Below are 27,756 nucleotides of genomic sequence, written 5' to 3'. Positions count from 1 at the left end.
TAGTGTGTGTGTGTGTGTGTGTGTGTATATATATATATATATATATATATATATATATATATATATATATATAGAGAGAGAGAGAGAGAGAGAGAGAGAGAGAGAGAGAGAGAGAGAGAGAGTGGGTGGAGGGGAGTCAAGTATAGGAAAATAGGAAAGGTAGGAAGGGACCAGTTGTAAAGAACTTTAAATGCTGAGCAGATATTGGAGGTGACAGGAAGTCACTGGAGTTTATTGAGTAGAGTGTTGACATGGCCAGACCTAAACTTTAGGAAAACCAATTTGGCAGCTGAGGGGTGGGAGAACCTGAGAACTGAGAGTTCAGGCAGGGAGCAAAATTAGAAGGCTATTGCAATAATCCTGGAGAAAAGTCCTGAACTAGGGTTGTGAGTATACACATGGAAAGAAGGGGATATATAGATGTGGGAAAGGTAAAAGTGATAAGAAGAGGCAATGGACTGGTTGTTGGGGTTAAGAGAGAGTAGGAGCTGAGCATGGTGAGGTTGTAAACCCTTGACAGTGATAGGGAGTTTGGAGGTGAAGGTTTGAGAAGCTAAGATTTTGGACATGGTAAGTTCTGGATGTCTACGGGACATCCAATTCTAGACGTCCAAAAGGCATTTGGTGATGCCAACTGGTGCTCAGGAGGGATACTGAAGCTGGAGATATGTGTGTGTGTGTGTGTGTGTGTGTGTGTGTGTATCTATAGGTCTGGGAATCACAAGGATGATCAGTAAGCTTGTGGGAGCCCAGATCACCAAGGGAGTATAGATGAAGAAGAGATAAGGAATCATCCTGAGGATGAATTTTTTTGATAGAGGCAGAATACCCAATCCAGAGAAAAGTTGAAGGGGTGAAATTTCTTCCAGGGAATTGTGGAGGAAATAATGTGCTTCATTCAGCTGTGAGAGTGATTCCAGGGTCTCAAAGGATATTCCAGGAGACCTGAAGCTGTTTGTTCTAGGCCGATTGGCCCACAAGATGTTCCCAACCTCTACATCCCATCACTAAGTTTCATGATTCTGCCCCAAAATGTCCTCAGTACAAAAACTTCCTCCTCTCTTAGGGCCTTCTAGTTTTCCTCAAGTCTCAACTCAAGTATACATTTTTATATAAAATGTTTCCTAGTTTCTCTCCTGAAATGACCTTGTATTTATTCATGTATATTTGTTGTGTCTCCCCAGTGGAATGTAAGCCTGGAGGGCAGGGGCTATTTTTGCCTCTTATTTTTTTTTTACCCTCAGAGTTCAGCGTGGTTCCTGGAACATTTATGCATAAATAAATGCTCGCTGACTGAATGATACTGTTTTATTTGATTCTCCACATGTCAATCACTGTTTTAGGCACTGAGAAGACAAAGAAATAAAATCCAAAAAAATACTTGCCATGGTTGAAGGAGCTTACATTCTAATGGGAGAGATGCCTGCCTGTATAAGGGTATATACCAAAAAATCACCTACAAAGCAAATACATGGAGGGATTTCCAGGGTGGAGCCAAAATGGCGGCATAGAAGCAGGAAAACTCCATGAGCTCCCCCCATAACCACCTTAAATACCTATAAAATATGACTCTAAACAAACTTTAGAGCTGCAGAACCCACAAAGTGACAGAGAGAAAGAAATCTCCCACTGAGGGGAGCCCGGCAGGCCAGCAGGAAGGGTCCATCACAGTGTACTGGGAGCTGAGCCCAGCCTCTGTGAGCCTGTGGTTTTAGCCCCAGGGCAGCCCCCGACCAACAGCAGCTGGAGCAGCCCTTGGGAGAGTGGATCACCGGTAGCTATGGTAGTTTCCAGAATTATCAATCCATAAATGCCAAAGGAAAAGTAAAAGGTCAGAGAACAGGGGGACCAAGAGTGTGGTCTGGCCTCTGCCCCTGGGGCAAGAAGGTGAAAAGCAGTGGAGGAGCTGCAGCCATGCAGCCACCAGCCCAAGGCTCCTTCAGAGCTCCTGGCCTGCAGACTGTAGAGGGACAAAGCGACCATTCTGAGGGGTCATAGCTCTTGATTTAACCTGCTTGGATCTGGATTGCTGTCTAGGGTGGATGTGCTGGGGTGTGTGACCAGGTGCCAGAGCCTGTGGAGGCTTCAGAGAAGGCACCCAAGTAATAGCTTCAGCAGCTGAGAAAACCCCAGCATTTGGGATGAAAGCTCCCCTGTCTGGTAGCAGAGTTCTACTGTGTCATAAGGCTCAAAAGTCAAATAATTGAGTGGCAACATGAGCAAGCAAAGGAAGCAAAGCAAGCACAGCAGTCAAACCTTAGATTCCTTTTTTGGGGACAAAAAGGATCAAAGCATAGAACAGGAGGAAGACAACAAAGTGAGAACTGCTGCACCAAAGGTTTCCAAGAAAAATATGAAATGGTTACAGGCCACAGAGGAGCTCAAGAAGAATTTTGAAAATCAAATAAGAGAAGTAGAGGAAAAATTGGGAAAAGAAATGAGAATGATACAACAAAATCATGAAAAAAGAGTCAACAACCTGACTGAAAAAAATAACATCTTAAAAAATAGATGAACTCAAATGGCAAAAGAGGCCCAAAAAGCCAATGAGGGGAAGAATGCCTTAAAAAGGCGAATTTGCCAGATGGAAAAAGAATTTAAAAAGCTCATTGAAGAGAATCATTCCTTCAGAATTAGATTGGAACAAATGGAAGTTAGTGACTTTATGAGAAATCAAGATACTATTAAACAGATACAAACAAATGAAAAAATAGAAGGCAATGTGAAATATCTCATTGGAGAAACTACTGACCTGGAAAATAGATCCAAGAGAGATGATTTAAAAATTATTGGACTACCTGAAAGCTGTGATCAAAAAAGGAACCTAGAAATCATCCTTCAAGAAATTCTCAAGGAAAATTTCCCTGATGTGTTAGAACCAGAGGGCAAAATAGAGGTTGAAAGAATCTACCTATCACCTCTTGAAAAAGATCCCAAAAAGAAAACTCTTAGGAATATTAAAGCTAGGTTCCAGAGTTCCCAGATCAAGGGAGAAAATATTACAAGCAGCCAGGAAGAAACAGTTTGAATATTGTGGAAACACAATCAGGATAACACATTGCAGATACATGGTAACTCTGGGGGCATGGGAAGGCACTAAGAAGTGGGGAGGAAGGGGACCAAGAAAGATCTTAATACAGTAAATCTAGTACCTAAAATCAAAATCTAGAATTTTGAATGAAAACAGAGATGGAGATAGGAGGGGGTAGGGTGCATTATAAACATGGGATACAACCAGAACGAGGGCATAGGAAAGAAAGGTGGAACTATTATTATTATCATTTTTTATGTATTGCCATTGTGTATAATCAGATAACATACATATTATCTAAAAGGATCACTGTTCATTCATCACAGATACTCAGTCATCTAAAATTGGTTAGTAGTGCCGTATAATAATAACATATCTTTATGTGATACACTTAGTTAATTAGAGCATTTAGACCAGAAATTCTCCACATATGATCCAGGGCCTCCTGGGGCTTCTCAAGACCCTTTAAAAAGGTCTGTGAGGTCAAAATTATTTTCATAATACTAAGATATTTTAATTTCTAATACAGGAAACATCTTTAGATATGACTGTACATAAAATAAAGCTCTTTGAAGGTGATTCATCAAAGTGAAAAGGGGTCCTAAGACCAGAAAGTTGCACAGAGAACCACTCCCTTAGATTATCTTCTATAAGGATATTTTTCAGTGAAAAGATTCCTAATCATGATTATCTCCAGGCCAATACTTCATCAAAAGAAAAATATGTTTGCAAAGATTTTATTTATTTATTATTTACATAAGATTTTATTTGTCTCTTGGCATATATAAATTCTCAACAGCTCTCTGAACATATCCTTTAATTATAGTACATATTATATATATAGTATATATAATACATATTATTTGTTGTATGATATCTTTTGCTCTTAAAATCAAATAAATTTTGCTATGTTGTGAATTTTTGTTAAAAATTGTGACAATGCCTTTTATTTTTTGTCTATTGGCTCTATATTACAGACAAAACATTGCAACAATGTTTTTCATGACTATAAAAAAATTATAGGTATGGGGCTTTACAATTGCAGCATAGATGTATTTGCAAATTTGCAATTCCATGACTGAAATGAAATATTTCTTTTTTTCTTTCACAGGAGAATACTTCACAGAGACCTAAAATCAAAGAACATTTTTTTGAAAAATAACCTCCTTAAAATTGGTAAGATTTTTTTCTTATATTGGGAATTGTACAGTAGTGAAATACTGAATTCTAACTGTCTTTTGCATATCAATTTAAATTGGATAGTATTGGGATTGGCTCAGTGTTAATAAGAATTCATTAGTTTATAAATATTATAATCTCTCATTTTTTACCAGCAACCATACAACATAAGCCTGAATTGATTTGAATCCTAAATCCATTATCTTGTTTTTTTAACCTATGCTCTCTAAATGGGAGAAAAAAGTATATGCCCACTTATGTAGAAAATTTGGAATTAATTGGACTTGTCTCTTGGCTTAATGGATTACTACAGGTTCTCTGCTTATTTTCTCATGTCCACAAGCACTTATTACAGACAATTAAAGTGTGGATGAAATAGTTTTGTTAACCTTTTATCTTTTCTGGTAATTATTTAGACCTCAATACCAACCCTCAATGATTAGTTATTAGATTTAGTAACCTCAACTTTTCTGTGTTTTTCATAGAATAAGCAAACATAAGACCTAGCAACAGTAATTAGTCAAAAGTAAGCAGGGGGTGACTGACAGAAACCTGATTTTTTAATTTTATAGTTTTGCCTTGGAAAATCATAGACTTTTATTTGTGCATGAAATTTCCTTTTTTGCTGGCAAGGCTGAAACTTTTCCTGTTCTTGCCAAAATTACTGACTATATCAAATTGTTCACTTGTACCAGATGTTCATTTCCTCAAGATTCTTTTCTAAGGAGGAGTCCATTGTTGGCCAAGTGTTGGTCATTGCTAAGGTTCACATCTTCTTTGGCAACAGAATAGTGACTGGATTTTTTGGTCACACCAGCCCTTGAAGACAATCTACTAAAATTTCCCATAGGCCTGGAGCTTCACTGGTGCCATGATAATGAAATAATAAGTTTTTGAAGCATTAAGTTAGTTGTCATTATTATATAATTGTAGAATTGACAACGTAGCTTTCGGTTTTTTCCTTTGAAAAATAATATGCTTGAGTATTTCCATGGACTCTTTGACACAGGTGATCATCTCATTGTTCTATACCTTCTCATCTGGTGCATGGTTGTCCCATACTTCCTCCATGGGGTCCACCATGTGTGCTGAGGCCCTTTTCCCTAGAATTCTAGGCCTCGTGTGCAAAGTAATGGAGCATATGTTTTATCTCTGAAACAAAGAAAAATAATATTTTGGAAGAAAAAAATTGATGTTAATTTCATTGGTTCCTAGTGTGCAAGAATGAATTGAATTAATTTGGTTGATTTTTTAAAAAGTAATAATAAAAATATTTTTTGTTTTGAGGGGATTTTGGAGTGTCCCGGCTCTTAATGGGATCATGTGACCTGGCAACGACTTTCACTGGGACGCCTTACTACATGAGCCCGGAGGCGCTGAAACATCAAGGTTATGACACCAAGTCTGACATTTGGTGAGTGAGGGGAAGTAAGACCACCTTGAAATCTTGGTGGTTGGGTTTTTTCTGTATTTTATTACAGAATTGAGGAGATTTATTACAGCGCTTAGAAGATTCACTTCATCTGAGCTCAGTTGACAGCTGTGGTGTTTTCACAAGAGGTGACTTCATGTAGTCAAAAGAGCCCTGGCCTTGGAGTTAGGAAAACTTGAGTCAGATCTGCCCTCTGATACAGCCTCAGTTTCCTTATCTGAAAATGGGGATAATAATACCTTTATTACTTATGCTTCATTGTTGTTGGGAAGATCAAGTGAAATAAGGCTGTGAAGGGCTTTTTAAATCTTAAAGTGCTGTATAAATCTCAGCCATTATTCCCCACAGCATCATCATTAAAGGAAGTTCTCAAGGTACACCAAGACAGGAGCATTAAACAAACTGGGAACAAGTCCCCCAGATGGGAACCAGAAAGCTTGCCTAGTTTCTAACCACACTGTTGGCTTTCATTTTAAAATTATGTGCCACCTTCATGGAAAGTGCATTGCTTTTCTTTGACACCCATTTCATCTTGATGCATTTATAAGTAATTTCCTTTGAAAAGTTAATGGGTTTTATGGGACAGGTGCAGTGATGGGATTCTTTTGTGAATGTGCCAGGGAAATCCTGCCCATATCATGAAGCCAGTTTAAGCTTCTCTATTCAAAATCATTTCTGAAAAATATTCCCAACATTTATTCTTTTGTAAGAGATATGGGCAGCTCGGTGGCTCAGTGGATATGGGCCTGGAGTCAGGCCTAGGCCTGGAGTCAGGCCTAGGCCTGGAGTCAGGAAGACTCATTTCCTCGACTTCAAATTTGACTAGGCATTTACTAGCTGTGTGACCTTGGGCAAGTCACTTTACCCTGTTTGCCTCAGTTTCTTCATCCATAAAATGAGCTGGAGAAGGAAATAGCAAACTACTACAGCATCTTTGCCAAGAAAACCCCAAATGGGGTCACAAAGAGTCAGACAAGACTGAAACTGACAAACAATAATAATAACAAAAGGGATATAGGGTTTTCACAGACAGAAGTGGTGCAATGGATAGGATCTAGAGTGAAGGTTCAGAGTTAATTGATTGATTAATGAAAGATTGTACATTTCTGTTCATTTAAATGGAAATATCAGAACATACTCCTTAATTACCTTAGAAATTGAGTAGATAATTAATAAAGAAATTACCTAATAGTACCTAGAGATGGGTAAACATCCAAAACAGTAAGCCACATATTGGGGAATCATCCCCAGATTCTGAGCATATGTATGGTACCTCAGGAGTACAGGATGATGTTCTACACCTGTCATTGTAATTAGTTCATTTTATTTTAACATTAAAAATTAACATAATTTCTTTTTGTATTACCTTTGTTCCCAAATATATCTTTCCCTCTCCTCTCCCCAGAGGGCCATGTCTTTTAACAAAGAAGAAGGAAGGAAGGAAGGAAGGAAGGAAGGAAGGAAGGAAGGAAGGAAAAACTGTACAGAAAGCTGACACATTGATCAAGGCTTATACTGTTCCACACCCATAGTCACCACTTCTGCAAAGGAGAAAGAGATGTATTTTCTCTTCCATTCATCAGGGCCAAGCTTGATTGATATAATTACGCCACCTTCAGCTTTGTGACAGCAGGAGCACTGACTGTAGCTGTTAGTCTTTCTATTTACATTATAATAGTCACTGGGTCCACTGTTCACCTGCTTCACTTTGAATAATGGAGAAGTACTTCCTGGAAGGCATTTATAGAGGAAGCCTTGTGCAGTGGAAATTATCTTGGATCTGGGGTCGGGGAATTTAAATCGCAGCTCTGTAGTGTGTCTTTGGATAATTCACTTAACCTCCCCGGGCCTTGGTTTTCTCATCTTGCAGACTGACCAGGTCTCACTGGAGGACCTCTGAAATTTTTCTCGCTCTAAATCCATGATCCTTTGTCTCTCAGATACTCTACCTACATTGCCTCTTGTATCATTTTGCTTCTTGGTACTCTTTGCCACAAAGAAGAAAACATATTCCTCTTCTTGACAAATACTGGCCCGGCTTTATATCTGATAGATGACATTCTATGACAGCAAATCCATACGTACCTGTTATGAACCCAGAATATGCTCTTGTCCTCATTGGTATCTGTGATTTCCAACACCTACGCTTCTTGTAGAGAGCACATCAGAAACAGCCTCAGTCCCTTGCACTCTATTGAAGATACATCAGTCACACAGTCACAGAAATATCTGAGTAAAGCCGACCTTCACGTGTCAGAACCTCTAGGATGTTTGAAGAATGGTATCAAGGCTGCTCTTTTCATAGAGATGATTTTCTACCCCATGAGATGAGAGCTGAGAAGCCAGCAGCCCTCAACCCCAAATGACAAACTTAATATGAACACGGTAATTACTTTGATTATATCCACATCAAAGATGGCCTCATCTGTTAATGAAATTTCTACTGTAAAACCGAGAATGGCAAGGATAAAAGTGAACCTCTAATTACGGTGATGGATATAAAACTGTGATGAGCAATCTCTGGGAGGCCCTAGGAGAAAATTTAGGTATTATAAGGTTAAGAACTCAGCAGTAAATTTCGGTGTTGGAACATCTGTTTATGGCAGAATAGTTTCATTACAATTTGAAAATACTCATGAGTGAATGATATGTTTTATATTAGCATCAGTGACTGCATATATCATACTTACGATATTCCTGAGATGTGATTTTCCTAGAATGGTGTTAACCCCCTCTGCTTATCCTCCTCCCTGTTTAATAAATTATCGTGGCTTCCTATTACCTCTGGAATAAAATTTAAGATATGTTTAGTACTGCCCTCCTGACTCTGCTTTTTTCTTTCTGGATTTTGCCACCATCCCTCAGTTGCCATTTCACTGTGGAACTTCCCCCTGCCATGTCTGCCCTTTCTCCTACTGGTGAGTTCCTCCTGGGGTCTCCGTTTTGGGTAGAGGCCCAGGCTGGCCACCTTCATTCTCCCCTGACTCTGTTTCTGACTTTCCAGACCCTACACAGGTAATTTCCCTCATATCCCCTGCTTTTCAGCTCCCTTTTCTGTGTCATCTTCCCCCATTAGAATGTGAGCTCATTGAGGGGAGGCACTGACTTTGTTTTTGCTGGCATCCGTATCCTTGGTGCTTAGCACAAATGCCTTTTCCCTTGCCTTTGGCATTTAAAGCTCTTCCCAACCTCATCTCTCCCTATCTTCCTAGCCTTCTCACATATCGTTCCTCAATATGCAATATACGCCCCCCACATTAAATCTGATATATTCCTACACACATGCCGGTGGAGAAAACTCTACAACTATGTGAGTCCACTACAGATGTATGTTGTACACTCTCACCTGGGATCTTACTGCCGCTAGACAACCCTATTACACGTCATTATACATTATCAACTTACCATCCCACTCCCCACAACTGGCTCTTCCAGATCTCTCCCCAAGCATGTGAAGGCTTCCTCCGGCAGAATGGCCAGATGAGAACAGTTTGTTCCCATGGCCACGAAGGCTGCTGAAGCCAAGGTCATTCCCGGGCCACTGTTAGTCATCTTGACTTTTGTCCTGACACTGGATTTCAGTGACTCTGAAAGAGTGAGGCTGATGGCTGTGCAACTCTGCCTCACTGGTGTGCTCTCGAACATAAAGGACAACCGACAGCAACGTCCCTCCTAAAACCTCCTCCCATCCTCTCAAATGGGAATTTTGACATATTTTACAAAACAATCAAGGCTATTTGGTGCAGGCTCCCTCTTCTCCCCTCTTCCGCATCTTCTCTCACTCAGATGCCCCCTCTGCTTATTCAGGTGACTCCATTCTGCCCAATCTCCTCCAACCAAATTCTCCTCCTCTTTCAACCCCACTCTTTCACACATCTTTCATCTCTCCCTATCTACTGGCTCTTTCCCTGCTGTCTACAGACATGACCACGTTTCCCCTCATCCTGAAAAAACTCCGGTCCATCCCTGTTAACGGTCATTCTGTACCTCTTCTGCCCTTTGTAGCAAAACTCCGCAAAAAAGGCCATTTACAGTAAGTGCCTCCAATTTCTCTTTCCCTCTTTAATGGCCTATAGTCTGACTTCCGACCTCATCATTCCACTGGAGCTCCTCTCTTCAGTCACCAGTGATTCCGTAAGTGCCGCTGACCCTTCCTCAGCCCTTGCTCTTGTCCGCCTCTCTGCAGCCTTTGACATGGTCTCTGTCTTCCTTGACACTCTCTTCTCTCTCGGTCTTTGGGACACACTATCTCCTGGTTCTCCTCCCACCCATCTGATGGGTCCTTTTTGGCCTCCTTTGCTGGATACGCCTCCAGATCATCCCCAATAGCCATTTGTGTCCCTTGGGGTTCTGTCCTGGGTCCTCTTTTCCCTCTACACTGCTTCACTGGGTGATCTCTTTGGTTTCCGTAGATCTAGTTACCATCTCTAGGCTGATACCTGTCCAGTTCCAACTTCTCTGCTGGCCTCCAGTCATGACCCTCTGACTGTTTTTCAGATATCTCAAGCTGGATATCCAGTAGGCATCTTACACTCAATAGGTCCAAAACAGACCTCATTATCTTTCATGGAAACCTCCCCCAGTCTTACCTTCCCTATTACTGTAGAGGGCAGCACAATCCTCCCAGTCTTTCAGGCTCCCAACCTTGGGGTCATCCTGGACTCCTCACTCTTACCACCCCCATGTCCAACCTATTGCCTAGACCTGTTCATTTCACCTGTGCAGCATGTCTTCAATATGCCCCCTTCTCTCCCTTATCACCTCATGCCCAGACTATTGCAATAGTTGCCTGCCTTAAGTCTCTGCTGACTCCAATCCTCCATTCAGAGTGACTTTCCAAAAATGAAGGTCCAGTTTTGTCACCTCTGCACATTCAGTAAATTCCAGTGGCTTCCTATTACCTCCAGAATCACATACACATCCTTTTGTTTGGCATTCAAAGGCTTTCACAGCCTAGCCCCCTCCTCCCTTTCCAGTCTTCTTACACATTACTCCCCATCTGTACTCTCTGCACATCTCACTCTACCTTCTGCCTTTTTAGTGGCCATACCCCAAACCTGTAATGCTCTCCCTCACTTCTTCCTCCTGGCTTCCTACAAAACTCTGCTCAAAGTCTATATTCTGCTAGAGGACCCCAGTCTCCATCTGCTTCTTCCCTCCCCCCTACTTCCTTCCTCCTTAGATTTTTACAGTATATACCTTGTCTATTTTGTATGTGCAATTTAGGTATTTTTTCCCATTAGATTGTGAGCTCCTCAGGTTTAAGCATCATTCCCTCCCTCCCCCCCCCGCCCCCCGCCATTTCTTTGTATTCCTGGCACTTAGCATAGCACCTGGCACATTGTAAGTGTTTAATGAATGTTCATTGACTGACCAAAATAGCAGATCTAGTCCCAATCTTATATATATAAAAAAACCACTCTCTTAACATGAGTCCATGATGTCTACTTCAATTATTTGTATTCAGGAAGAATTTTTGCTAAAATTAAATTTCATCCAAGACTTATATTTGAACCGCGGATGAAATGAAGATCTAATGCCCTTGTTCCCTTGGTATGACTCTACAGATACATAACAGTAATCATCAAAGCTATTTAGTAATAGTGTAGAAAATAGAAAAGATGAGTTTCAAAGACTAGATAATGAAGGATCAGACATAACTGACTTTACTAACCCAGTGTGTGATAAACTCAAGCACCAAAATTACATGGGGAACAAGTCTTAGTTTGACAAGGATTGATGGACAAACAGAAATGAATTTTGAGAAAAATGAGGTTGAGACTAGCATCTTACACCCATTTGCCACAATAAACTCAAAATGGATAAATGACATAAATACTAAAGGGTCACTCAAAAAAGATTAGATGAGAACCAGGCTAAGATACCTCTCACAGTTACAGCTGGGGAGAGAATTCTTAGCCACAAAGGGATAGAGATAATCACAAAGATAAATTAGATAATTTTGATCATTTGAAATCGAACAACTTTTGCCCAAAGAAAATCAAATCAATGCAACTAGGATAAGAAGAGAGTTGGTTGATTGTGAAAAAAATTGGCGTTAGATATCTCTGATAAGGATCTTTATGTTTCAGGATATATAGAGAACAATTAAAAAAATAAGAGCAGTGCAAAACAGATATAATTAGATACTGGATGTACATGTTCCTAGTGAATCCAGTTCAGTCAGCATTTATTAAATACTGCTACATATAACTACTATACTAGGGGTAGGCACTAGATATCTTATCATTCAATAAAACTAACCTAGTGGCTTTCTCTTTCCTTTCCCTGTCTAGACCATGTATCTATTCCAAACTGGACATGGCGTGAGTCTACTTCATATATATTCTGTTTCCTTCTTTGTGTCCGTGTTGTTTGTCCATGGAGGCACCTTGAAGGCAGGGACTGTTTCATTTTGTCTTATCATGTTATTAGACTAACTATCCCGAAGGCAGGGGAAAAGGACAGTTAAGGTGAAACAGGAAAATATGGGCATTATCTAGAAGCCAGAATGTGATTTGCATTTTCTTTTTTCTAAACTCCAACCAACTGTGTCTAGGTAGATAAATCAATTCCAAAGACTTAAGAGAGATGCTGGACAAGAAATGGAAGGCTACAGTCTGGTTCATCCTTCTTTATGCTCCATGCTTATCACGGTATTGGCACCTAGTAAGCATTTAATTAATGCTTGTTGAATAAATAAGTGAATGAGCAAATAAATGAAAGATATGAACACATCAGAATAAACTAAAAGCATCTATTTCCAAATCTGAATATCATCTAAATGGAATTGATCAGCAAAACAGAAGAAAGGTTCCTAGGAGTCCTGAATGTTTTACTGTTTAACAGTATTATTATTATTATATAATTGTTATTTTTTTCAGGGTTTTGCATATTTTATGATGAGAATGATTTGGGTAGATAAATCACTGCCCTCGTCACATTTGCAATTCATTATCAGCCATACCTGCAGCAATCCTCCAGGTAGTTCTGATGGGCTTAGACAGATGGTAATTTTTATGGAGTTCAGGTATAATAAACAGGCCTGGGATCGCACCTGATCTCAGCCTGTCATTTAGTGCTCAGTGCCTCTTTTAACTTAAGTCTCTCTGGAATTGATTTACTTACTTAGACACATTGGTTGTATTTTGAAAAAAGAAAATGCAAATCATCTCCTGGCTTTTAGATAAAGCCCACATTTTCCTCTGTGTCACCTTAACTGTTTTCTAACTGTCCTTTTCCCCTGCCTGGAATGTGCTTAGCTGAATGACTGAAAGGAGAATCAAGCAGGGCCATAGGAATCTTGTGCTATTGGACAATCGAGATCAGATCTGAGGTGTGCGCACATGTGCACACACACACACACACACACACTCATAATGTACACACACTGATCTGAAAGGTTTTATAACTCACACACATAGAGCTCATATTTATATCATGCTTTATATCTCATTTGAATATTTTACATTTTTGTATTTTCTTTGCATACATTATCTCTTCTGAACCACTTGATAATACTGTGAAGTGGGCAGTGCCAACAGTATCATCCTTATAAGATGAGGAAACAGAGGCTTGCATAGCCAACTGGCTCGTTCAAGTTCACATAGCTAGTTAGTGGAAGAGATCAACCCAAAACATGCCCTTTTGACTTCAAGTCCAGTGGTCTTTCCACTGCAGCCAGGCCCAGCTACCAGAGACCAGTCTTTATGCCTCACACTTGCCCTTTGTTTCAGCTCCCATAGCTGGCCTGTTCTAGAAGACAGTGTTCTCATGGTTACTGTGGTGATTCTAGAACTAATCAATGGAAACTAGTGATGAGATCACTGACCCAGTACCTTTCTCTTCCTTCCCTGGTTATGGGATCAAAAGATATCTACAGTGTGCTTTCTCTCTCTTTTTCTCTTGATATTTGCATACACACACACATACAATTTGAGGGAAGGATAGGTTTCTGGAAAGATGATTAATTCCATTTTAGACATGTTGAATTTAAGGTGCCATCAGGATACTAGATGAAGCTGTCCAGGAAGCAGTTAGAAGTACAAGCCTGGAGTTCTGGGGAGAATCAGGGGATGGAGTAATAGATTTAGGTGTCATGTGCAAATCTGTATTGCTGGAATCCGTGGGAGTAGATGAGATGGCTGAGAGATTGTGTAGAGAGAGAGGAAAAGAGAGCCAAGGATGTAACCTTGGAAGACAAGCACATTGAAGGGGCAGAAGGAAGATGAGTTTAAAAGTGTGGCCAGAGAGCATTTATACAATTTAAGTAAATGCCCTAACACTCTGTGGCCCCAAAGAAAAAAAAAAGCCATATACTTTCTATTTTTTAGAAAATGTTCTAAAATTTTGGGAACCAGGCAGGCAGCTTCATTCTAACACCTGTTTAGTAAATAATTCTGTGATTGTATCATTTAATCTAAGTCAGGAATGCTTTACTAATTTCAAAAATAGCTGCTCCGGTGAAAATTGTAACCATTTCTAGAAGCACATTAAAAAACAAACCTTCCCCTGTTAGAATATATGGTATTTGTTATGAAGAACATCAGTTTTTCTAGTAGAAACACACAGAATATGTACTTGGGATTGGTGTTTGTTTTTTAACCAAAGTCAGTTTCAACTTCCATTCACTAAAAGTCACTTCCAAGGGGAGGACTAAAAACTATAGAATATGATAAAGAATGACATATGGATTTGCAGCCTTTGGGGCACAAAAGCACATAGAATTCATGTTACATAAATCAAGGACAATGTACATGAGTAAAAATAGTTTAAACTTCTCATTAAATTTAAAATCTATTCCTACAAACTTTGTCAGTCCCTTAAGGCTAAAAACATAGTCATCAGCGACATCTGCTCAAGATTCAGGAATAAAGAAAAAAAGTCAACAAACCAAATCAGAGACTTGGGTATTTGGAGAGAGAAGCTAATAGGAGAGCTAAACCTAGACCATATCCCATTATGTCAGTGGTTCTGTGCTTTCGTCACCGGGGGCCTCTCTCCAACAGTGAAGTTAAAGATTGATGCCTCTCCATCAGTCCAGCCTTGCCTGCCCATGCTGTGAAGTGGACATCCACGTCCTCACAAATCCTCTGTAGGGGTCAACCCATTGAACTAGGAGACGACCTCTTAATCCTTGGACATTATGTACATTTCAGTAAGGCACATGGGCTTCCCATCAGTTATCCTTTGCTTTTGCTATGTGATTGCCCCATCTCTTTTTTTCAGGCCCCTGTTTCTCTGATGATATCCTTTATACTTTTTCTGCTTTGTAATTTTTCATTTGTAACATGCCCACCTCTCCATTGCCTTTTGGATGATCATCAATTTCACTTTTCTCAAGACTGTAAAATTCCATGAAAACCTGCTAGAACTGTCTTATTTTCCCCTCAAGAAATCCAGAGCCAATCACTCTTCTCCCATTTCATCCTTCCTGGAAAGACCACGTGGGGACACCTTGGTGTGAATACAATGGTTTCATTCAGCATTGTAAGACCTTGAGTCTGAATTGGATTCATCCATGAAAAAAAAAAGTATATTCTTCTACATAATCTGAATGGAATAAGCTTCCAACCCTGACTACTCACTCTATATTGGACCTGTCAGCCACAGCCAAACACACAGTGCCCTGACCCCAATGTCCCTGGTCCTCTTTTAAAATGAAGGATGAATAACAAAACATCCACCCTGTCTAGTAAGCTGAAATTTCCCCATCTTTCCTCCAGTGGAGGCTTGCTTCAGTAATCCTGGGCCACTGGGAAATCATTTTCTGATAAATAACTAGTTTAACTCTAACCTCAGAAAAAAAAATAGTCCAGATGTTTACTGAGATGAATTATTGTCTTTTAAATGAAATTAAGTGCATACCACACAAAGGCATGGTGAGGAAGTAACAGAAAGAGGACTGCTGGTTTGTTTTTTGAACAGTACCTCAATTTATATAATTTTAATTCACTAGAAGAGCAGCAGCAGCTTGATGTCAAATAGAAACAGGAACCACTAGAAAACCACATGTTGACATTATCTAAAAAATGTTCAATTGCATTTTTATTTTGTTAAATATTTCCCAATGACATTTTAATCTGGTTCAGGCCTGCTGTTTGACACTTCTGCTATAATGGCCTCAAGGGTCTGGAACACTCAGGTTCAAATTCTGACTTTGACACTTGCATGCTGGCTGCTTTGCCTTGGTCCTGTCACTTCTTCGATGCCTCAGGCAACTTTTTCAGACAGAAGAATTGCAGATCTCCATCATTAAAGGTAGTTTCCATATCAAGAGTTCCCCATATTGGTGAAATTCTAGGTCACCAAAAAAAACCTCATAAAACTTATGTTTTGTCAAAATTATTCATGAGCTTGGTTCTTTTATATGTAATGAGCATTCTGGTTTCCTACTTTGGTACTCCGCCATTAACAGTAAGGTATGTACTTGGATTTGTTCTTCCAGTCACGATAATGTATTTGCATTGGTCCATCAACTCCTATTTGTGAAGCATTGCAGGGCTGCAGTATGGACCCAAGGAATAAGACACATGTTAGATATGTTTGGATGTCTCACTAGCTGGATCCTAAGATCAGAGGGTCTGGACCTTTAGAGACCATCTGGTCTAATCCCCTCATTTTACAGATGAGGAAACTGAGGCCCAGAGAGGTAAAGTCACTTCCCAAGGTCACCGAGGTAGTAAATGACAGAGCTAAGGCTTCAAATTTAGGTCTTTTCATTCCTAGTTCATTGCTCTTTCCAGTGTGCCATAGCACCTCCTACATGCGTGAAACTAGAGTATCAATTATAACATTATTGCATCCATGTATTGAATGTGCCTCTTGGAGCTGTGATGGCTCAGTGTAAAATCTAGGAGTGCCTGACTTCATTCTAGAGGATAGTTTATACATTGAGGGTCTAAATATTTTAGTATTTCAAAGAATATCAGGATATGAATAGAGAGGATACTTTCCCTAAACACCTAGGTAAAGACTAACATTTTGCTCAGCAAGACATGAATGATTTGAGTCAAAGAACCAGAAAAAATTTGAAAGAAATTCAAAAGACTCCCCCCAAAACCCCAACTGCCTTTCAAAATAAACAATTTTATGTGGCAATTTTTGTATAATCAATTTTTAGCTTACATGTAGATTTTTCTTTTAAAATAGGTTTTGTTGTAAGGGCGTGGCCTCATTGTGGTTAACAGTTATTTCCTCCAGTCTTAACAATATTTTTCTAGTGACATTTAATCATTGTATTTTAAAAAATCATCACAAGAAAAACACATTGCTCTCCTTGGCCAATTTCTTTATAAATCACATTTTCGGTATGCTAGAATTTCTTTAACATCAACTACTTAAAATCAATTCAATAGCAATTCATATGAAGTGCCTTTACTTGCCTACTATTCATAACTCTGACAATTTGTACCATGACGATGGTTTATCTTTGCCATCTACTTCTCGATTTCTATGCTTCCCACTCCCATGATAATGTCGCACTATTTTCTTTATTTATACAAAATTTCACAAAGTCATTTCTGTGATGGTGTTTTTAAATACAAGAGCAAACGTTCATTCTTATTACTTTACAACATAAACTCATCCTTTTTATCTTTATAATAATCAATCTTGCCTGAGACATTTCCATGTACAAGCCCCGAATTTATACTTTGTGGAACAGGGGATCAACATACACTGACTTTCTCTTTGTAATTTGTATTTTCTGTCACCAGGGAGATGCCGCTGCCTAAACTTTATCCTTGAGGTCTGAACAGCTCGGCTTCTCATGGATATGACATAGAATATATTGAACTTTTCCACCCAATTATGCTTTTTCTATAGAAAACCTAATTCCTTTGTCACCATAGCAAAAAAATCTGTGGCTGCCCCCGATGACCATGATTCTAGCAAATCCCAGGCTGATTGGCTGCTGTTACTTATTGGTCTCTAGCTACCACCATATTTCCTTCTGGGTATCCTAACTTCTCCTCCAGCTTGTAGAAGGGAACATGACATTTTCCCCCTACCTTGCAGAATCAACAATACATCCCCTCCCTTTCTTACATATTTTATTTTATTTTTTTTAAAGCAATTGGGGTTAAGTAACTTGCTCAAGGTTACATGGCCAGTTATTTTGTGTGGATGTTAAGTATCTGAGGCTGGAACCTATCCTGGATCTCCCGGCTCTAGGGCCGGTGCTCTTACTCACTGCACCACCTGGCCGCCCCTTTCTTATATATTTTAAAGGAATTTACTACAAAGCATGACAAAAATCAATCAATTGATTAAAAAAAAAAAGGAGGGAAAGTTGTATCTGTCAGTCCCGGTATTCTGTGTATTCATTTTTAATCAATCAGTTCTAATATTTACTCCCTGAAAAGTGGGCTGGAGGGGCAGTTAGGTGGTGCAGTGAATAGAGCACTTGCCCTGGAGTCAGGAGGACCTGAGTTCAAATCTGGCCTCAGACACTCCACACACAAAAAACTAGCTGCTTAACCTTGGGCAAGTTAACCCCATATTGCCCTCCAAAAAGCAAAAAAAAAAAAAAAAGTGGGCTGGAGTTGGAGATCTAGACCCCCAAGTCAGGCCAGTAGATGTGTTCTCAATTTCAAGCCAGTCTACACTGTATTTCATTTTGTATGTTCTGATTTCTATATGCTGTCTTCCCTGTTAGAATGTTAACTCCTTGAGGGCAAGGGCCATATTTGTTTTTTCATCATATCCTTAGCACTTAGTATTTGGACTGATACATAAGCAGGTTGTTGAAACTATAGGAATCTCAGTTTTTCTATAATTTCCTTTCCCAATGGAATAAGTTTCCAACATCATACCCTGCTACTGAACTAATTTCATCTTCTGGTTTGTGTGGTCCTCTTATCAGATTCCTGATTCTGGCTTTGAGTGTACCTTGCATATTGGTAGGACCAGGGGTATGCTAGTAAATCAGCTCTCTAGAAAAAAAATTTCAATGACACATTTCAAAGTTTAATCTGCCTTATCAACATTTTCCCATCACTTTCTTACATTTAGACAATTAACAAAACAATAAAGCAAACCCTAATTTGTAACCTTTTTAAAAAATTTAAAAATAATTTTTCTAAATTCTTAAGGTATACTTAAAAAAAATTTCTAAGGTATAAAAAAACCCTTGTAACAAATATACATAGTCAAGCAAAACAAATTTCTGTGTTGGCCAGGTCTAAAAAATATATGTCTCAATCTGCACCCTGAGTCCATCACCTCTAATTTGTAAGGAGATGGAGAATATGTGTAATCGTGAACACTTTGGATTATTGTTAACACAATTTAAAAATATACATAACAGACCATGATCTGATTGATTACTGATGTCATAAAGTAATTTCTTTACAGTAGGGTTTTCTTTATCCTTTTTTGTTCTTATTTCTTCCTTATTAGTTGGTGCTGTGTTTTTATTTTTCATCTTTGTGTACCCAGTGACAAACACAGTACCTTCAACATGGTAAAGAATAAATGTCAATGTAGTAGTCTTTGAGAAGGAGGATCCTGAGACTAGAAAGAGGGGTTCACAGCCTGGCCTCATGGATTTCTAAGAGACATAGTTTAAAGGAGATAGTGTTGGAGATTGTTTCTTTTTTAAACAATCTTTTATTTTCCCTCTAAATTGACATTTTTTTTGGTTTTTGAGTTCCAAAGTCTATCCCTCTCTCCCCTCCTCCCTTCGAGACAGTAAGCAATCTGATATAGGTTACACATATGTAATCACGTAAAACATTTCCATATTAGTCATTTTGTGGAAGAAAATTTGGAAAGAAAGAGGAAAAAAAGAAAAGAGACAAATAGTGTGCTTTGGTCTGTATTCAGACACCATCAGTTCTTTCTCTGGAGGTGAATAGTATTTTTCATCAAGAGTCCTTTGGGATTATCTTGGATTGTGGTAATACTGAAAATTGTTAAGTCATTCACAGCTGTTCATTGTACAATGTTCTCCTGGTTCTGCTCACTCCACTCTGCATCAGTTCATTTAAATCTTTGCAGCTTTTTCTGAAATCATCCTGCTCATCATTTCTTATAGCACAATAATGTTCCATTCTATTCATAAACCACAACTTGTTCAGCCATTCCCAAGTTGATGGGTGTCCCCTCAATTTCCAATTCTTTGCCACCACTAAAAGCTGCTAAAAATGTTTGTGTGCAATAGATCCTTTTTAGAGACTCTTTCAAGTGAAGTGTTTGGAGACAGGGTCAGGATTTTGGAAGTGAGACATGGTGGTGGCAGTGATGTTGGACATGGAGGAAATGAATCCAGGTTGCATGGAGACAGCTGGGCTAGAGGAACAGGAGTTGGGGAGTGAGCTGAGAATCTGGGCAGCTAGTCAAGTGCCACTTAAACCCTCCTTTTTCCAATTCCAATTTCAGATTCAAATGAGATGTTTGTGAAGCACTTATGAGTACAGTGCCTAGCACATAGTAGACATCTAATAAAGGCTTATTCTCTTTCTCCCTCCCGTCCAAGAGAATGGTTTGTTTTTTCTTTGTCCTAGGATAAAATAAATTGGAGTTTGCTTTCCGGGCTAGGGTTGGGAGGTTGGATCATATGTTCTCATTCACTCCCCCTCTCCTGCCCTCATACTAGACAAAGATCTCTGTAGGTATGGAGTCTAGGGCAGTGACTAGTGAGTGGGAGTTGTCTGGGTAGAGAAGAAAAGGTGTGGCTGGACCTACCTGATAACACTGAAGATGAATCCATAGGGGGGAGTACCCATCCAGTTTCTACCTTCAGATTCCATAGAATCTGACTGGACTCATATAAAAGGCTAGATCAAAATGAATTATGTTGAATCTCCCAAACACAAATTTCTATTCAAATCTACTGAAAAATTACAATATTATAGTAGCAATATTAACCAAATATTTTTTTTAATCCTTTTATTCTTTTTTAAACAAACGGCCCCAGGGATAGGGGCCCAGGGGAAGAGGGGGGAGGGGGAGGGAGGCCCCAGCCCCACAACCCCTCCCCACTCACCCCCTTCCCCCTTATATATTTATATCTATGTACAGGCCCCAGGGGGATAGGGGTTGGGGGGCACAGCTCCCTCAGTGGGGTGGGGGCAACCCAGGATCCTTGTCCCCAAAGGGCCCTGACTCCTCTACTTGCCAGGGTGGACCCTCACGAGAAGGTGGCCCTGCCCGCTCCCAGGGCTTTGGCATCCAGCGCAGGGCATCAGGTGGGGAGGCCTGCTGGTAGAGGTTGAAGTGCTGGGTGGGGAACACACCAACACCACTATAGCCTTGTGGGGCCTTGAGTCGGGATCTGAGACCAGAGAAGGTCCTTCCAGCTGGGGGGGTTCGAGCCCCAGGTCCCCCGAGGTTGCTCAGTTTTCTATAATCCTGGAATGGCTTTAGTTCCATTGGGTGTAGCTCTGCTCTCCCCAAGCTGGGAGGGAAGGGTCTGGCGGGTGAGGGTAGCACCCGGGCTGCCGGAGCAGTTGGGGGTCGGACAGCCAGACTGGAGGGCTGTAGAGCAGGGCCCACAGACAGCAGAGAAAGTGGAGGTGGGGCTGGAGGCAAGGAGCTAAAGTTCACCACAGGTAGCTGGGACTCCACTACTGGTAGCAGCATCTGCTGGTTGGAGGCGGCCAGGGGCAGGAAGCCATTTTGGCCACCAGACTGCAGAGGAGCAGAGTAGAAATCTGACGGGGATGGCAGGTCCTGGCGCACCTGCAGCAAAGGGGTGTCAGGCAGGGGCCTGGGACAGAAGGCTGGTGGATAGAGAAAGGAAGGTGGGGGATAGAGGACACCCCCAGCTGGCAGCTTCCCCAGCTCTGCTGCCTGCAATGCTGAGAAATCCAGGAACTGGCCCTTGAGGGCTATGCCTGCAAGTAGAGCTGAAGCAGGGGCTGGGCCAGGGGATAAATAGAGGGGCTGTGTCCTGTAGGGGTGCAATGAAGGGGTCCCTGGGCGGAAGCCACCATTGGTGGGGTGCAGCTGAGAGTCCACTGTTCCCCCTGGGACCTGGGTGCCTGGAGGCCCTGGGCTGCTGTAGAAGACCTCAGGGTATAGGCGGGAGCCCGAGGGGTTGGGTTCCGGGCCACAGTGGTTGGGACCTCGACTTTTGGGTGATGGCTCAGCTGAGGTGGGACCAGAGGGGAGCAATTCCCAGTCTCGAGGTACTGGAACAGGCACCTCAGGCCCAGATTGTGACAGCTCCTTCTCTGGCTTTAAGCTGCCTCCCACTACCAAGCGGAGGTCAGAGGCTTTGTCACTGGTTCCAAACTGGATAGGGGGACCAGGTTGGTGAGAGGGCCGGAGTGGACCAGACTCCGGTCCTCGATCTACTCGCTGGGATCGTTCTGTGCCTATGGGGCCAGGGGGCAGGGGTGGCTCTTTCTTGTCCCCATCACGAGAGGCAGGAGGACGTCTCCTTGGAGGGTCAGAGGGTTCAGAGCCAGATGGACCCTCCCCAGGGGTAGTGCTCAGGGGTGAGGGGCCTCCAGGACGCTTGGGTGCACCCTCCCCTGTCCCCTTTAGTCCCCCATCAGGGGAACTTCGCTGGCTGCAGGGGCCTGATGAAACCTGAGAGTCGCCACTCAGATCCACCCCACTGTCAGACTGGCTCATCTCCGTGCCAGCCACATCTTCAAAAGGGCTGAGGGGCTCCATCCAGGGTTCCACTGAGCCCGGTCGGTAACTCTTTCGGCTGGCAGTAGTATGCAAACGATTCCAGATATGGGGGGACAGGGCCTCTGTGCCTGCATCTCTGGGCTCTCCCCGTGGATTGGGTCCTTCTGGTCTGGGACCTAGGAATCCAGAGCTATGAGAAGGAGGCAAATTCTCCTCCTGGAGCAGCTCCGGCTTTCGAGGAGGCCGATCGCGACGTTTGGGGGGGAAGGGATTATTCCCAATAGAGTCCCGGGAGGTCCCACTCACCCCCCTCACCAATGGCCCTGGCTCCGCAAAGTGGGGCTCGTCGCCACCTACACCATTGCTGCTGGCCCTTGGGGGCTCGAATCGTGCTGGGGCCCGGGGAGAGGGGCCCTGAAGGGTTGGGGGGGGCCCTGGCTTGGGCCTTGGGGGGCCCCCTGGGGCAGCTGCACCCCCCTGTCGGCTGCTGATTTGGGCCAAGGCCTGCTGGATACCAGCTGGGTCGCTGTGGATGACTCTGTCCAGGCGGAAGACCGCAGAGCTGCTGGGGGGTGGGGGAGGCAGGGGAAGTCCCGGGGGGCACTCCTCTGGGGGTCGGCTTCGGTTCTTGGGTGAGGGCCAGCTCCTTTTGTCCCCTCGCCCAGGGCCAGCCCTTCCCCCGGGGACCCCTGTCTTTCCCCCTGGTCCTGGGCGCCGGTTCTGCCGTTCCATGCCAGGTCGCTGACTGGAAAAACTCCGCTTGCTCAGGTCTTTGGCTCTCTGACTCAGCTCACCTCGGGGCATGGATGGGACCCCAGGACTTGCCCCAACCCCTCCACCTCCACTGCCAGGGGTTCCCACCACTTTGGGGATTAGCAGGGTAGGTCCCGGGGCTTCTTTGTCTCCCCGACGCTCGCTGGCAAAATCACTGCTCTCTGATGCTGTCTCCCATTCCTCGTTGGCCTGGTCTGAGTTCTGGTTTGACAGGTCAGGAGATTTGGCAGCTGCCCTTCGTGGAGGCAGGGGCACCATTGCTGCCGTAGGTACTTCCCCAGGAGCAGGGGGTGCGGTTGTGAGGCGCAAGGGTGGAGCCTTCCCCTCAGCCCCCCTTGCTGCAATCTCCCGTTCTTGCTTCAGCCTCCGGAATCGAGGTGGCTTGTCCTGCTGTTGCGCCCGTCCATGCCTCCTTCTCCGGGGACGCTCCCCATCTTCGATACCACCACCACTGCCTCGAGCCTGGGGTGGCAGAAGTCCTGGAACCAGCTTCTCCCTTGAGGCTTCTTTGCCTGGTGGCAGTGCGCCAGCTGGAGGCTTCTTGGGAGCCAGGAACTTGGCAGGAGGGCTCCAGCCTGGACCAGCAGGGAGAAGAGGGCGACCACCTCCTCGACCCCTTCGTGATGGGACACCTCGGGGAGTGAACACGCGCCCACCCCGAGTAGCAGGGAATCGAGCTGGAGCTGGGGAAGGTGGGGCTCCTGGTGGTGCTGCCCCCTCCTTCGCTGGGGGAGCTTCCTTGTCCGAAGGGGCTAGATCACTCTCATGGGTTTCACTCCCTGTCTCGGAGCCTCGCTGCCGGCGGCGCTTAGGGATCTCCTCATATTCTGAACCTTCACTCCTTGTCTCACTGGCTGTTCGGCCTCCGGGAGGAGGAGGATGTGCTGGTCCTCCAGCCCCACTGCTCCGCCCATCACTTCCTCTGAACTCCCGGTAGCTACGGAACTCCCGGCTTCGGACACCCCTCCCCCTTCCCCCATAGGTCCCCCTAAAACCTCTACCCCGGGCAAAGTACTCTCCACGGCCCCTGCCTCGGCAGGAAGTTGGCCCCACACGCTCATATGAGTAATCCCCACGAAGTCGAGGGGCAGGGGACAGGGCCCCAGCTGGGGGAGCTTCCTTGGGGCCTCCTGTTTTTCCCTTAGAGACCTTGAGAGCATCTGGTTTTGGGACCTTAGAGGTTTCATCACTTGTCTCAAGAGGCTTGGGTGGCAGTTCTTCTGCCTTTGCAGGGGGTGGGGTTTTTTTGATAGGCCCAGCACGGCGAGGGGGTGCCCCTGGCTCCTCAGGTGGTCCACCACGGCGGCTGCTACCTGGGCAGGGACCCCATCTGGTTTCTGTTTGGCTCTCACGTCGTGGTGGGGGTGGGCCTTGGCGCCCACCCCCACCACTCCAGGGGGGTTTGCGCCCAGCTTCTGGTCCCCCTAGCTGCTGGGATTCTTCTTTGGGGGGTTCCTTCTTAGGTGGGATTGACAATTTGGCTGATTCATTGCTGCCAGGAGGCCAAGGAATTGGACGAGGGACTGCGGGGCCTGATTCCTCCAAGGGAAATCGGGAAAGTGGGGGACCAGGGGCTCCATTCTCAGGGAAGCCTGGATAAATGGCCATATAGGGTGGTGGAGGAGGAGATGGAGGGGTCTCACTCCTTATGCCCTTGTCATCCTCTTCTAGGGCCTGGCAAAATGGAGAGATGAGAGGGCGGTTGTCAGCAGGTACAGTGGAAAAGACATCTGCCCAAGCCAGTTTTGGGTCCACTGATGGGGTGCCCCGTTCCCTTAGGAGAGGAGTTGGGTGCCGATCAAAAAGCTCTGAACCCAAGCCCCCACTGTCTGAGCGCTCCCGGGGAACCAGACCAGAGGGATGTACACCTGGAGGGTAAAAATTGAGGGGGGACCGACCCTGAAGAAGCCTAGGATCCATGTAAGGTGGGATCATCATCCAACGAGGGTCAAAGTTCATTGGGGGCATTGGTGGTGGCCGGCCTAGTGAGCCAGGGTACAGGGCCTTAGGTGATGGGGGTGGAGCCTGGGGGGGTGGCACAGCGCCCATGGCTACAGGCTGTGGAGGTGATGGGGGCAATGGAGCAGGAGGGGTGGGACCCAGTTGGTGTTGCTGCCACTGTTGTTGCTGTTGCTGCTTCAGAAGCTGCTCTTGCTGTTGACGTTGGAAGCGGGGAGGCAGAGACTTCTGGTATTTGGGATAGCCCAGTCCCTGGTTAGGGGGCTGTCGTGTTGGCCCAGCTCCGTCAACCTTGGGCTCCACCTTGGGAGCTGGGGGTGTGGTAGGTGAGGGCACCTCTTCTGGTGGCTCAGGGGCCTCCTTTGGTGGTTGTGAAGGCTCCCCTGAACTAGCATCAAAGCTGCTGCTGCTGGTACTGCTACTGCTGCCCCGGCTCACTAAGGTGGGAGCTGGAGCCAAAACAGGGACGGGCGCAGGCTGGACGGGGGCAGGCTGGCCAGGGGCAGGGACCAGGCTTGGCTCTTCAGGCTCCTTCTCAGCAGGTGGGGCTAGCGCTGGAGGTGCTGCAGGGGGTGCTGGGGGCTCTTTGGAGGCAGCAGGGGGAGGAGCTGGAGTAGGTGGGGCAGCAGAAGGCTCTGCTTTGAGGCGTTTGTCAGGTGCCCCAAACTTTTCGTCCAGTCGCTTGAGCTTTTCTGCGCAGGCTGCCCGTCGCTCCTCTTGCATCCGTCGTTCCTCCTCTTCTCGGCGCCTTCGTGCCCGCTCCACTGCCAGAGAGATCTCAGATGACGACTGCTTCCGACGTTGCCGCCAAGCTTCGTCCTCATCTTCAGGCGCTGGTGGCTTACAGGGTGGGCCTCCACGATCCGGATAGTCTCCAGGAGGGCCCCAGTTCCCAGCGGGGCCTCTGGGAGGTGGGGGCAGGGGAGGCTTCGGGGCAGGCGGCCCAGGCTCTGCCTCAGGAGGCCGGGGGGTCTCTGTCCAGGCTGCCTTGGGAGGGGGCGGCTCATTCCCGGGAGAGCAGCCCTTCTTGTTATCTGCGTCAGGAGGCTGATCCTCAGGGGAAGGACGAGGTTCTCTGTGGCCCTCTGTTCCCTGGTCATCGGAATCACGACCGTCCTCCTCGTCGCTGAACTTAAGCTTTTCCGTGTAGTCTACCTCCTCGTGCGCCCCGGCCCAACCGTCATCATTCTCCTGATCCAGCTGGTCAAATTCCTTGAGGTTATCCTCCTTGAGGATGGAGGGGCGGCTCACAGGCTCCGCCAGGCGCATGGGGGGGCCTGAGCCCCGGGGGCCCGCCAGCCGGGGGAATCGGCTGGGCCCATCAGGAGTAGGGCATTGGTAAGGCCCCTGTGGTCCGTAAGGAGGGAACTGGAGATATGGGGGGTACATAAAGGGCGGCATCATCCCGCGATAGGAAGGGAACTGGGGGGAGCCTGAGGGCTGGAGCCCCCCCCGGAGGTCGTGACCGTGATGGAGTTTGGAGTCCAGGCCCTCCAGCTCATCAGGGCCCCGGCCTCCTCCATCCTTCCAGGTTGTGGCGTTTTGCGGGCGGAGGCTTGGTTCGGGCCCAGACGACTGTTCGGCAGACTCCCTTTCCTTGGCAGCCTTGTCCTGGTCGCCAGCCGCCTGCAGGGTGGGAAATTCCTCTCGAGAGAATCGTGACAGTAGGTTTGATGCCCTTCCACCATCCCCGTGCGCTCCGTGGGTGACACTGGCTTGTGCCCAAGACTTTACCCCGCTTGGAACCGAAGGGGCGTTCTCGGGGGCTGCTGGGGGGCGCTTCGGCTGGCTGGAGGCAGGCGTCTGTGAAGCCGGCAGTGGCTGCGATTCCGGCGGCTGAGCAGCTGAGGCATCGGAACTCTTGGGGTCGGGCTGCTCCGGTCTGCTTGCCCATCCTGTCCAGTCTTTCGGCACTAGCGAGACATTAGGGTCGTTGCCTTTGTTCTCGGCTTTCAAACTCGGCAGATTGGCTGGGGGTGGCATGCGCCGGGAGATGGCAACTTTCCCAAGACTCTGTAAGCCATGTCGAGGAGCAACAGCGGGCTTCTGGATCTCCAAGGACTTGCCCTTGTACGTGTCAAACAGGTTGAGCGAGGAATACTTCTTTCCATCCTTCCCCTTGGCAGTCGGCCCCGAGCGATCGGACATCGCGCTGGAAGCTCATTGAGTACGTTGGGTCCTGCAGGCGCCTCCCCCGAAACGTGCTGGAGCCTGGCCGGGTGCGCCGGGGCCGAGGCCGGGGTCTGGGGCTCCCCAGGGCGGGATGGCGGCGGATGGCGGCCGGCTTCGGCTCCTCGCGTCTCCCTCGCTCGCTCGGCTGCTCTAACGGCCCATCCGGGCAACCGCCGCCCCCCGGGGGCGCCCCCCCCCCCCCAACCAAATATCTCTAAGAAGATCTTATGGCCCAGACATGCTCTTTTAGGGTTATTTCAAAACTGTTTTGGATAAATCTAGGACTTGAGTGTCCTGGCCTGTCATACTCAAAACAGAGGGTTTTTTTAATAGGATGATTTCATCAGTGTAGGGAAATCTAAATGGGGAAATTCCCTTCACCAATACAGATGAACGCTTCTTCTGTAACTTATAGTCTTAGAAAATTGCTTGGGTGCGCTAACAAGTTAAATAACTAACTGTCCATGACCACTCAGTTAGCATATGCCAAAGGCGAGGCTTGAGCCTTGATTTTTCTGACTCCAAGGCCAGTCCTTTACCCATCATGCCCAAGCAGCCTCTCAGATGAGCATTAGAACATTCAGTTGTCCATGCAGATAGCTCTCTACTTGCAGGAGGGATG

General features: G+C 45.0%; 1 protein-coding gene and 1 pseudogene across 2 annotated transcripts in view; one reads left to right on the top strand and one right to left on the bottom strand.

The window, feature by feature from the left end:
• NEK11 (NIMA related kinase 11) overlaps positions 1-27,756 on the top strand; it is a 275,778-nt gene that overhangs the window by 102,712 nt on the left and 145,310 nt on the right. For both annotated transcript variants that reach the window (XM_069088393.1, XM_069088392.1), the window contains 2 exons: positions 4,143-4,207; positions 5,498-5,624. In XM_069088393.1, coding sequence (XP_068944494.1) covers positions 4,143-4,207; positions 5,498-5,624 — 192 coding nt within the window. The remainder of the gene's footprint in view (positions 1-4,142; positions 4,208-5,497; positions 5,625-27,756) is intronic.
• Positions 20,687-27,198, bottom strand: LOC138161636 (protein PRRC2A pseudogene; annotated as a pseudogene).

Source organism: Petaurus breviceps, unplaced genomic scaffold (assembly GCF_028583685.1).
Source record: "Petaurus breviceps papuanus isolate PSGF00001 unplaced genomic scaffold, PetGlider_PUasm1.0 185, whole genome shotgun sequence".
Taxonomy (NCBI): Eukaryota; Metazoa; Chordata; class Mammalia; order Diprotodontia; family Petauridae; genus Petaurus; species Petaurus breviceps.
The sequence above is the reverse complement of the archived record's forward strand: the minus strand, read 5'-3'. Positions and strand labels throughout refer to the sequence as shown.